The 13,771-nt window shown below is 34.9% G+C and overlaps 1 protein-coding gene across 1 annotated transcript; it reads right to left on the reverse strand.

Moving 5' to 3' along the window:
• Positions 1-2,022: 2,022 nt before the first annotated feature.
• On the reverse strand, positions 2,023-10,808 carry LOC122078828 (very-long-chain aldehyde decarbonylase CER3). The gene is made up of 11 exons (XM_042644986.1): positions 10,632-10,808; positions 10,288-10,511; positions 9,934-10,166; positions 9,550-9,769; positions 8,657-8,781; positions 7,458-7,714; positions 7,225-7,332; positions 6,192-6,398; positions 3,723-3,833; positions 3,456-3,629; positions 2,023-2,376 (listed from the first exon to the last, which is right to left on the reverse strand). Exons 1-11 carry the CDS (start codon positions 10,680-10,682, stop codon positions 2,185-2,187), a joined length of 1,902 nt encoding a protein of 633 aa, XP_042500920.1. The 5' UTR covers positions 10,683-10,808; the 3' UTR covers positions 2,023-2,184.
• Positions 10,809-13,771: the final 2,963 nt, after the last annotated feature.

The raw sequence follows: 13,771 nt of genomic DNA on the forward strand, positions 1-13,771 counted from the left end.
TGCACTATGAAAGATTAATTGCATTAAAAAAAAAAAAAAAAAAAGAAAGCAAGATTAATTGCACAATTCATCTTGTAGAGAACATGCTTTGTCACTCTATTGCCCCAAATCATAATAGCGGTTTTGTTTGGCTGCAAGGGGAATGCAAATTTTTTATGTAAAGTGGATATTTTTCCCAAAAAAAAAAATAAATTTAGATGTTTGATTGCAAGAGAAATATATTTCATATGTGAAAAAAAATTCACTTAACCATTAAAATTTTCCTTTTAATTTCCCCACCAAAATAGGAAGAAAAAAAAAACCCTACTCTCACGATCTCTCTCCCACTCTGGCGACTCTCACCCCACCCATGACTCTCAACAATCTCTCTCTCTCTCTCTCTCTCTCTCTCTCTCACGACTCAATTTGATTTGTTTTGACCAAAAGAGTTTGGGTTTGAGTTAGATGGAGCATTACTGACCTGTTGGGTTTGTTTTGACCAAAAGACTTTTGGAATGGGCCTTTCAGTCGTTATCACTTGTGATCTATCACTGTTTTCTTTGTGATTATCTTTTATATTATTTTAAATATTTATTTATGCTGCATTCATTTGATATATAGAATGAAATGGTTTGTTTCTGTTAGTGATGGAACATAGTATCTGATGACATTTGGTTTGAGTTGGTATAGACCTTGAATGACCCGATTCACATAATCAATATAATTTTTGATGAGCTGGGTGAGTTCTTGATTGAAAAGTACTTTCCCGGTCTCCCCCCAATCTCTTTTGAGGAGTTTGGTTGGATTATTATTTTTTAAAATTTTACATCTATTTTACATCAATTTTACATCCAACCAAACAACTATAGTAAATTAATTTCACTTCACTTCTGTTGCAACCAAACGACTCAAAAGGGAAAAAAAAAAAAAATCACTTCATTTCCCTTCACTTCACTTCACTTCACTTCCCTTCCCTTCCCTTCCCATTTCCCTTGCAACCAAGGATTAAAGTATCGGTATCAGTTGCAGTATCGGTCGGCCAAAATTAAGATACGTATCGGAGGGTATCGTATCGTATCGGAGATACACTAAGATACGCTAAAGATAGACACATAAATGGATAGAAAACATTTTTTTTAAACACTTTTGCATAAAGAATTTGTTAAAAAAAGCTATTGATAACATGTATTATGCATAAACACTAAATTGAGGGTATCGTACTAAGAATTCAAGGTTTGTAGTTGTCCCATAAATGTAAAATCATTGTTCTCAACCTTGATTTCCACTTTAGTTAGAGAGAAATATGGCTGACAGCAACTTTGGAACAAAAACCCTTCAAAAAATCGTGTTTTTCTGAAAAATTACCCATCTTGGCCATTATATGACCGTAGCACTGTATCGGCACATACCGATACTCACCGATACTCACTGATACGTGCCGATATATACATACCGATACTCATCGATACGTACCAATATATACCGAAACGAACATTTTACCTCAATTTTATATTTTCCATAAAGTCGTATCGATGTGTATTGGTGGTGTATTGATGCATATCGGTATGTATTGTAGGATATATATCGATACGAAAGGATTTTAAAAATTTCATGTATCGTATCGATGTGTATCGTATCAACCGGTTAAATTTAAGATACGTATCGGAGGGTATCGTATCGGTATCAGAGATACTTAAAACCATGCTTGCAACCAAACGCAACCAGAAGGATTCCAATTTTTTTTTTGTTTTTTGTTTTTGTTTTTTTTTTTTTTTTTTTTTTTTTTTTTTTTGTTTTTTTTTAAATGCTGATACGTAATAAACGCGTTTATAACAGATTTGGTATCGAACGTATACGATTGAAATGAGTTTCAGCATTTTGTGTTTTAAAAAATAAATAATTGTTTGATCATTTTATTTGCATTTTAAACGCATTTTAATTAACTATGATCTAAACTCAAACCAAGCAATCTTTATTAATTTCTCCATGGCCTAAATTGGATGGGATGGTAATCATTTGATTGCATGACAAATTATAACAATATTTTGGAATATATGAGAATAACTTATTCTCTTCATTAAACGATAAATGAGCCAACTTGTGATCTTGACATGGCACTGCATGTTTTCTTTCATGAAAATACAGACACATACACTATATATATAGAGAGAGAGAGAGTGTGTGTGTGTCAGAGAGAGAGAGAGTTCAATTGGTTCTGCACGAAACTGAAGGTGAAGATGTCTGGACTGGGCTTAATCCATGTTTTAATGCAGCTTTCCACACTAAATCGATCCTGTCCACATCAATGGCTCCGACTTCATGATGAGTCCAACCTTCGAGAAGATGAACCAAGCCACCCGCATGACAGGCATGGACAACTCCTCTTTCCATGGTGTACTTCAAAAGACGAACTTGTATTAATAGCTAGCTCAAACCATATGAAATCAAATATATTCTTAGCTAAGAGAACTGATTATCATATTTATGGAAAGAATATGGGGGTATGGTGCTGAAAGTGTCTAAAAGTGTCTCATCCAACAACAAAAATGGTGATGAGTGAAGAGATTCTTTTTTCATTGTGGCTGAAGAGAAACTCAGTCATATGATAAATGTCATAAAAATTGAAATATTTGTATTAAAATTTCTAAACTAGCCTAAGGAGGTTGTGCTCAGAAGATCTTCTGCGGTGAGGCAGTGAGTGGTAATAAGAATCCAATGGTTGAGAGTGCATGTTGAGGCCTCCCTATTATTGAATTATGGTCAATTCAAATCATCCTTATATATCTAGTTATGAGACTTGCAACATCACGCTTCAACAAGTGACAATTAGAGAATCTATAGATTATTTTTATAGATGATTATCTATGAAACCTTTTTCCAAACTTTTATAAAGAAATATATTTCCTATATATCTAAATTGTAAAAATTACAACTATAATTGATATTTCTTTGCTTAATATTAATGACTAGAAATGATATTTCCATTTAATAAAAAAAAAATTAATATCCTTATAATAAAATAAAGCGATTGAATTTCCTATCTGGCTTCGTAGCATATGTCTACACCTCCTTGGATCTATCTCTTGCCTCCCACAATAGAAGATATAAATATCACTTCATTGTGAGAAGAGAGATAGACACATGGAGCAATGACTTACACTATCGTTCTTTCTTTTTTTTGATTATTATTATTATTATTTTTTCTTATTATTATTATTATTATTATTTTTTTTTGTTTAAGTAAATGATACAGTTTCTACCCAATAAATATATATATATATATATATATATATGATAAAGTATTGTCCAATCATTTTTTAAATAAAGATACTACTTGTGTTGGTATGAGAGAGGGATGTCTCATGGTGAAGTGAACAGCATTGTCCCCATCCCTTTGAAATCCAACCGACAAAGGAGAAAAAGATGACACAGAAGAATTGATAAATAAGGCTGAGTACAGGTAGTTGAAAGCATACCTCACATTCACCAAGGCCCTCCACATCTGGTGGTAGTCTCATGGCAGCAAGATCACCGTAAATACAGTCTCTTCTGAAAGGGATCACATTTGGGACCACAAATTGATGGAAATGAGTTCCTTTGGGAGCCCAGCTTTGTTCTCTAGGTGTCAGCCACTTCCCCACTATCCATGTCTGATAATAACACCACAGCTAGCTGGTTAAGCTCTATATGTGTGATGATGATAATGAAAAGCCATGCTTCAATTTTATGATGAATAATAATACCTTACAGTTTTGGGCTGCTTGGTGCTTTGTCACTTGCACTAGGAAGCTTTGGAACTCCGCTGCTGCTTCCTTCTGAATATTTTGGAATCTCTCAGTTGATAGGGTCAGCATCTGCAATATTCAATCAAGAAAAAAAAAATGATTAAACCCCATATTGTCCCCACACCCTTGATTTAATTCAAAAAAGAAACCATAAATATATTCAGCAAATCTCTATGCACCAATAAAATTAATTGTGATATGAGAAGGCAATGTTTTTTCAATGAGTCAGAGTCAAGTACATGTCAACAGGAGAATAGACTACATGAGCCCAAGTAAGGCTTTGGCTGAGATACCATGGCCTTCAGGCCGGTCATGATTGGGAATTTATGGCCCTAAGTCAAGGTCGGACTGAGCTAGGGTTGAGGCCTTTGACTAAGCTCGGCTCTGTCTTCGTTTTCTCCTTCTTCTATTTTCATCTTGTTCTTCACCCCAGCCTGCCCAGCCTTTCATCTCCTTTCCCCCTTCACGTGGTCAAGGCTGGGTAGGTCAAGATTGGATTTTTCAAGCCCTATGCCAGGGTTGAGCTAATGGGACTCAAGGGTTACAACACAACCCTATTGTGGCCCTAATTTTTTCAATAAAAGATGGACTTCAATAGAAGTTATTGAAACTACTCAACAAGCACATTCAGAATTTTATTCAGCGTAGGTTTGAAAGAATTTTAAGGGAGATCAATACAAAAACTGATTCCTAACTAGGAAAAGCCCTATCGATGATGTGTATGATGTTTCAGTCAAATTTCACTCCAATGTTGCTAGAGGCTTGCAATTCACGGCACGTTCTGATGAATACGATTTCATTCTACCCCCCCCCCAAAAGAGGCCCACAAGGGTTTGTGTATGAGAGAGAGAGAGAGAGAGAGAGAGAGAGAGTTTTAGTGATTTAACCTAGCATGAAAAAGAATCCTCTTGTAGACTTCTCATCATCAAAATAGTAAAATGAGAAGTGATGGTTTAAAAAGAAAAAAAGAAAAAAAGAAAAAAAAACTATCGGTTGGTCGTTAGAGCGTCAGAGTAGATATTACTCCCATATATACAAACTTTGCCAACGAAATTGACATTGCCTTTCTTTATTGGTTGGTCGTTAGACACGTGACATGCATAAGATGGCTGAGGCCTTGAGGATTGCAAATTGTTTAAACAATATCAGCCGCTAGGGATCGATGGTGACATTTAATGCGTTCCCCCTATCTATTTGTCCCAAAAATATTCATTTTCTAACCTCAGAACCAAATCCAATGGTCCCAACATCCAAAGGTGGGACACCTATTATAAACAACGATAAATGATACAAGCCTCTATTAAGCAAGTTTGTTTAATGTGAGGGCCTCCATAAAAGCAACTATTGAGTAATTCAACCTTTAATTGGACCCACAGTACTGGCTGATTCCCAACTTAAAATTTGAATTTAGTGAAGAAAAATAAAACTTCTGCCATGTTTGTCAGGATGTTTATTTAGTTTTTTGAGAAGGGGTGTATGAAAATTTTGTCCTTCCACGTATTAGTATATTTTTAGCATATTTGGATTTGGAAAACCTTTTTAACTAGGTTGTGTATTTTCATACATTAACTTCACTTTGATGAAGAATATTAAAGAATCAGAATTTCTTTAAATTTTTTTCTTTGACAGAAAAATATAATTTTGTTTTGATATAAATCTTCACCTAGAAAAATCAAAACATGAAGAAAAAAATTGTTGAAGGTTCTTCACCACCCTACTCTATATATATACTTTACTAAAAAAAAAAAGAAGGGATTTTCAAGTCTTTTTCTCTCCTAGAAACTCAACAGTTCTTACATTAAGGACAAATTATTTATATCCAATGAAGAAGTAAATGATAGAACCCTATTTATGGGAAACTCCTTGTTTTGTATCGACTATGATATTTTTTATTGGTTTGTAATTACCATTTTAAAGCATAAAGTCTATTTTGATATTAGCTTTTTTATCTAGAAAAACTAATTTCTATATCCATCAAACTTATATTATTTTCATGTCTCATTCCATCCATGAAGCATCACAATGATGACACAAACTTTTAGGTCCTAATTTTTGTGAAGCACTTATATGAACATCTATTAAGTGAGGGTCTAGAGATTTTTTGTTAATGATGGGTATTCAGGTCTACGGCCTAATTAGTCCTGTAGGCCCATAAGTTTAGAGCTGTCCTTATTGTATCTATATATATTGGAATATCATATCGTAACCAAATTGGTAAATTAAGAAGTTATAACCTTACTTCTTTGCTATTTTAAGATAACTTATATTCCTTTTCTCAATGAGGATAATTCTTATCATTTCACATAATTATGATATTAAATAAGTTAATTTTTTTGAAAACCCTTGTTTACTCTTCAGTTAAATACTTTTGAGAATAGAAAAATCATCATATAAGTAAAAAAAAAAAAAAAAAAAAAAGATACATACCATTACACGAACTCGTCGATGACAGAGATAAAGAGCAATGGCCCGACCCAGCTTTGAAGTAGCTCCAGTTAGAAACACCTCCTTAACATCCTCCTTAATCTCATTGAGAATCACAGCCGCTGTCAAAGTATTTCCATGAACGACTCGTACTTTAAGATTTCGGTGTTTTGTAACGAATAACGTACCACCTCCATTAAGAGCTTCATTCTATGAAAATCATCATGACAAAAATGTTTATTAATACTTGAATTAAGCTTGCAAGGAATTAATTAATTAATTAACACTAACTTGCAAGTAGAATTCTCTGATGGCTTCAATGACTATGTTTGGTTGTTAATAAATGAATTATTGCATCTTGATAAAAAAAATTATAATGATACAGTGATTGAATTATGTTTGTATCTCTCTTCACAAATTCAGTTTTTTAATTCACTATTTTCTTTTTATTTCTTAACAACCAAATATATATATATATATATATACCCCTACGGATCGGTTAATTAAGGACAAGCAACTCCTTAATGATCGGTAAACAATAGTCAATTAATTTGACTGGAACAATTTTTGGTTAACCCTTATATGAAGAAAAAAAAAAAATGTGAGGCGAGTATCAAAAATCTAGGAAAAAGAATGCTCCCTTGTTGCATAACCCTTACGCCAGTAAAGAGCTAATAAGGATTCGCACCAGTAAATCAACACGGGTGGATTTTTAGATTTCACAATGATGAAGACTATATTTTGCCATCTTTTGTGTGAGGGCAAAGGTATTTGATTACAAAGCGTTCATTTTGCAAAAAAAACTGTTACAGATTTACAGTAGAAATGACCCATCTCTATTTATAGGTGCATCTTCTGTATGAGAAAATAAATGCCATTACTAATAATAGAAAGAACTTAAAAATAGTGGTTATACGATAAATAGAGTTAACTTTAGCCTTTCTACCAAATAGGGCAATCAATACGTACTTGTTTGAATGGTTTTCAGTAGAGAGAGAGAGAGAGAGAGAGAGAGAGAGAGAGAGAGAGAGAGAACCTTATTTAATGCAGCAAGGCTTATTACTTTCACACCCAATCGGTCAGCCTTGAGGATGGCTTCTTCAATTTGTTTATTAATGCTATCTACAGCAAACGGCAAGAAATACTGCCAAAAAGGATGGGAAACGTTTCACATATTAGCTGATGATCACTTAAAAGACAATAGAAGAGGAGGAGGAGGTCATCAACCTCCCTAACAAAAAATTTTGGATTAATCTCAACTCATCTTACCTGAAAACCATACCTAGAAACCGTCCATGTCTGCTGCAATTTGCCCTTAAGACTGTATGAACTCACCATGAAGGCCTTGGGTGAAGCCCACAACACAAACATCGCCACAAATGCAACCGGCCACAAAGGGATCATAAACAACCTGAACTTAAACGGCATCGATGAGAATGACCGGAAAACGAATGACACGTGCATCGACGACATCACGTCCACGACATGGGCTAGGAAGATGAAATCTGGCACTCTCCCTTTGTTATCTGCACCATATTTATGTGAAATAAACTGGTACATTTGGATTTGTCTGGAATTGAAAAGGATGGAACAATATTCATCCATTGGAAGGATGACGGTGCATATATACGTGTTTCTTGAATGATGATGTACAAAGCAGACTTAGGTTGTGTTTGGTTTTTATTATTGAAATAGATTTTGGGTCTATTATGCATTTTGAAATCTGATTCTTTATTATTATTATTATTATTATTATTTTACTTCAAAATGCATCCTATATTCACATCCAAAATATTTTCATGTACATGTATATTCATATACATGAAACACAAGAATTAGGGTAGAGAAGAAACTTATAGATCATATATCAATGTACCACGGAAATATAAACCTAAATTGGGTATAATATGGAAACTATTGTATAATTGAGATTGAAAGCAAATTTCATGTACATGTACTTCCACCAACTATGTATCTCAATTAGATTTATCAACTAATGCAAAAAAAGAAATTCCCAAAGAGTTTCCTGAAAGGTAGCATGGCCCCTAAGTCAGCACGGGGCCAATGGAATGTACATAGAGGATCGGGATCTTCTCTTGGGCGTTGATCAGCCAGGTCTTTCCCATAGCTACTTGTGCGATTGACATGTGTCCAATCACTGAAGCAATAGCTGACTTCTACCAACAAGAACAAAGGCGTTGGGTCAAGAGCCACTGGATCAACGCTTGGAGACATGTCGATCGCCCAGGTAGCTATGAACTAACCTAGACAATTAGCTCTCAAGAAAGGAACTGGATACATACATAGAGGTATTAATAATGATAGAATTTCCACTTTTCATGAGGGTTGGCATTTCTCTCCAATATCTGGAGGCAGAGGTCATACTGCTTTTCATGCTTTTTTTTTTTTTTTTTTTCAAATGAATAAAAGCTACTTCTGTCAATTAGGTAGAGATTTTTGAGAGCTACCTGACGAGCTTATCTTCTTGTGCAGCTCCCATGATTTGTGGTTTAATGTCTTCCCAAGTGCATCATAGAGAGGCATAAAGAGGCAGAAATTGGTTGTCATCTCTGTGTGGTGGAGGCTATGATACCTGCATTAATTTTGATCCCAACAATTCAAAACGAATGAATTGACAATAACGGGTTTACTTCCATCGGCCAAATCATAAATCAATGAAAAGAAGAAGTCGTAATCGGTGCAATTATTAAACGGTTACTAAACGTATTATCAAAGCCTCAGATTATTAAAAAAAATGTATCAAAGGGTTTTCCTTTCCATCTCATGGTCATTATCATCTCATCATCAACTCTGATGCCATTAGTACGAGGGCTTAACTTATGCAAATTAAAAGAAAAGAGTATACTATGTTGTCGTTAAAATTAGGAAATTTTCAATTTTCTCCCATCGGTCACTGTCATCCCCATATTATGTGGTGATTCATTCAGTCTTTGCAATGGAATCCACCATTCATCTATGCATGGTGGACTCCGTTGAGCAGGTCGGTAGTTTTCCTAGAGTTAACAGTTCAATGGATGGAGGAAAGATTAGGATCAGAGACGTCAGAGATCTCCCAATTGCGCCAATCTTTTCAATGCACATCAGATGATTGGGAAAAAAAAAAAAAAAAAAGAAAGAAGAAATTAGAAAAATTAACTGAGGTAAAATAAATGTTGGTAAAGGACGGTAGTACTCCTTAAAGAGCTCTGCGACTTCACAAGCATCACTGGTCACCAGCTCAAAAGGGTACCCAGACAAAGAAGCTATAAGAATAGAAATAGAAACACCTCTAGATCCCAATTCCATATTAAGTGATAAAATAATAAACATCTCCATGAAAGCAATATTATTAATTACTTACGTCGGTGTATAAAGAAGATACTTGAGGATTGGTAAGATCTCATAGATCACGTGTGGAACTACTTCTACACTGCTATGTCCCAAGCATCTGAAGAAATCAAACATCAATACATAGCCATATATCAAACCCTTGGATCCATATCCACTCATGGAAGCTCCCAGTATAGGTACCCCTATAATTGCACTCAATATTAAATGTTCAAGTAGAGTTGAATTGCCAGCTGTAACAATTAGAACCCAAAAAAAAAAAAAAAAAATTACAATTAAATACTCAACTGTGAATTGGATGGGAAACATTAAATCTTTACTTGAATGAATTCAGAAAGTACTGGAGATGGAAAAATTAATTAAATGAGCTTTTGGGTATTTGTAATTTCTTTCATACCAGTGAAAGGGTGAGGCACTGGAGAGCCATGGTGAAATGAATGGTAATTTGTAAAGAGAAAGTCACCATGGAAGCATCTATGTATAACATAGTATAGAGGCTCAGAGACACATATGTGGAGTACCAAAGCATAGATGCAACCTCTTGTGTTCCAGAAAGGAAGATTTGCTAGGAATGGAAAGCAGTAACAGGCAAGAGATGCTATGAAGGCATGAAGAATTATGAAATTGTCCCTGTCAAAATCAAATCAAATTAAGTTAGTTGTGGAATATCAGTGAAAAGGAAAAACCATTAATAGCATATGTTGATTGATGAAATGTAGAGGATCTGAAAATGGAAAATGGAAAACAATACCAGTCCCATTCCCTGTCAATTTGCTTAAAATCGCAACCTCTTTGATGAATCCGGCGATGTTGCGTAAAGAAATGCATGCCATTGTAAGAGCTCCATAGCTGATAAATGGCACCTCTAAGACAACAGATGAGTAGAATATGAAAGCACCAATTATCCTTTTGGGTATCCTCCTCCCATAGTCTTGAAAGGAGGAACTTTGTTAGAAGAGGACCATATAACAGATACTGTTGCAACAAACCCAACACGAATGAAGACAAAGAAGAAAAGAATCAGAACACTAAACTAAAAGTTTAAAAAACCAAATCAAAATCTGTTGACATAGCTTCAATAAGGTCAGTTCTTGCCTTGAACTTGCCCAAGTTTTCCCATGGCCATCTAGACAAAGGAGCAACCATTTTCTCCTACAGAAGAAAAGCAATGAACCTGGAGCTTCTTTACTTCCCTTTGTTCTTGATCTTTTGCTTGGGAGATCAATTGTCTATTTGGTACCAACTGGCCCTTACAACACCCTCACCTTTATACTAGTTGTTCAAACAAATATCCACCATATGATTGGCTGAAAATAAACAAGAATTAAAGCAATAAATAACCATAAATAAATCTGAATAAGATTATAGAGAGGCAGAGAACGACTAATGATATGGTCCTGACCTGTCTCTGTTTACTCTAAGCTTTTCTTTCTCTACCTGCCTTTCTTGAACCTTTAACTTCAACTGGGGCTCTTCTCAAAGCACTTAACACTTATAGCCCAACATAAACACTTGTTACAAGTCTAAATACAGCTATAGCTCTTAATCAATCAACCCCCTCCTTCAATGCCATAGGACAATCTTACATCAGCTGCAAGAGGGTTGACGCGTTCAGATTTAACTAATCTCTACACAGGTGCCAACTGTCCTTACATTCACAAAAAATATGTGTGTGTGTGTGTGAGAGAAAGAGAGAGAGATGTGTCTTGAAGACGCAATTGTAGACTAACAATGTCCAAGTTAACTGTGTAACTTTCTGTTTTGCTGGGTTTTCTTTTGTTTCTTGGACTGGTTTAGTACTTCCAATGAAAGTTTCTCTCCATGATTATTCCCTAAAATCCAAAATGGGGAGGATTGTGTAATTTCAGGTCTTGGAAAAGGGCTTATCGAAAAAATAAAAAGGAGTATATAAGACATTTTACTGGTGTTCATACATAGTTTCAAATTTCAGCTGACGTGCAAATCTTTTACCCAATCCAAAATAGCTTGAAGACTTTTTCAAGAGTCTCATCCAAGTGGTGAATTAAAGAGAAATGTTTTTCAGTGTGGCCCAAGAAAAACTGGGTCTTAGGGTTTCGTTTTTATCTTTGATAATTTGACAAATCAATCAAAGGACCAACACTTGGATGTTTACATACACGATCGTACACAAGAATCATACATTTTCTTATCATAAAAAATTGGCCACCCACACAAGACCCATATGTTTTGAGGGAACTAGGTCTCGTCACAATCTCACATGGAAGGAAAATAGCATGCCCACTAATTAGTGTCAATGTATTTCAAAGTTAGGTGAGGTCCCCTTCCTCACCTTTCAAATTTTAGGCTAAAACTGACAAAACAAAATATTGGAAAAATCGAGAAATATACTATATTAAGGTTCATGGACTTACATTGGAGGATATGTCAACATACAAAAAATATATTAAATACCAAACTGAAATTAAGCATATGATAAATCCTCATCATTTTCTAAACATTCAACATTAAAATAATTTCATATCACCCCTCTACATCTACATATTAAAAAAAAAAAAAAACAAAATTGCACATGATATGCTAGCCTAGTTCTGAGTGAGATCATGCTCGAATTTTTTCCTCTTTTATTTTTAAAGGTTGGATCTCGGCACAATAGTAAGGTTGGTCCCTTGCAACCTAATGGTCATGGAAATCGAAAAATAGTTTTTTCACGAAGCATGTATAAGACATCATACATTATAACCATTTCTAGACCTTGCAATGACGGAAGCCTCGTGCACTGGCTCCACCCTTTTATATTTAAAGCCTAAAGGAAGTGGTCCTAAATCCTAGCAAAAAAATATTTAGCAGACTAAAATTTTATTCACTTCCAATAAATTGGCAAGTTCAAAAACTTGAGGTTGAAATTTCTTTTTCAAAACCAAAAAGTATTGTGATTTTCATTAATCTAAATTCTCTAATTTAATCACAAGTGGGACACTTTGCATTTTGTAGTTTATCATAACTGGATCACTCAAGATCTTACATTCTTTTCCACCCATCTTGGAGTTCAAAAAGGTTCCCTTTGAGACAACAAGGCTTCTGCCACTTTTTCCATCAAATTGAAGCCAATATTGAAGGAATGGCTATGATGTTTAACCACCCAAAAAAAAAAAAATTGTTGGATCGATCAATGAATATGATCCTTTTCATTAATCATAGAGCATCAAAGGTTTTTGCTTGCCAATTTAATCAAGTTCAACCCATAAGAGGGTATAGTAATTCTTCATTATATACGAGGGAATGTTCCAGTCCAGTAATCAAAGGACATTCACCATTACAAAATGCCTAGAGCTCAAAAACTGAATCAGATTTAAGCCATATTGACAGAATTTTAGTTTCCTCCATGCATGTTTAAGAGAATGCTCGAACGAGGGGTCTATATCTCATTCTTGTTCAATCAATACTTACCCCCAATGGAAATCAACCTGACCGGTTATCTCATAGCTGTTCATACCATACCCCCACACTGGAAATCTATTCTGGCCGGCTTTATCTCATCATAGATGTTCAAACCTAATTCCAACGATTTTACACAACAAGAATGAATGAGTCAACGAGGGAAAGTAGGAACACAACCAACTATTTAGCACCTACAGAGTACGGAAAATTGCACCAATTGCCACTTCCTAATTGGATGAAAAGCTGCAAAAACTTGTTTGGTGTAATCGTATCACCAAATCCTTGGTGTCTATTTTAAGTACACAACCTACTCCGGCCTCTTTCTTTCTTTCTTTCTTTTTTTTTTTTTTTTTTTTTTTTTGAAGGGAGGGTTTGGGGAAGGGAATAGGGAGTGGCAGGGAGGCGTGGGGTTGGAGATGTAATCTTTTAGAATTAAGTTTTTCTTTCACTCTTACCAATAGATAATCTTTTCACCAATGGTGATTTGACCTTGTGATTAAACTCATGAAATAGTGATGAATATAACCACTAATGAACTCCTATCTTTATCATAAAGGATTGATAATCTCTTTTCCCATTACAATCAATCATCATATCCCATTGATGAAAAGATTCTATATACACCATAGGTGAAAAAAAAAATTGTTCTGTCCTTTTAACTAAGAATATTTGATGTAGCACAGACCTTGTTGTTGGGATGATACACAGCTCTCACATCCCAAGGCCTTATAATGTTAGCTTGCATTAAAGACCGCTCCAGGAAGATTGGAGTTTCGCCAGTCCAACAAGCCCATGCATGGCATGATCAACCTCCC

This window comes from Macadamia integrifolia, chromosome 5, assembly GCF_013358625.1.
Source record: "Macadamia integrifolia cultivar HAES 741 chromosome 5, SCU_Mint_v3, whole genome shotgun sequence".
Classification (NCBI taxonomy): Eukaryota; Viridiplantae; Streptophyta; class Magnoliopsida; order Proteales; family Proteaceae; genus Macadamia; species Macadamia integrifolia.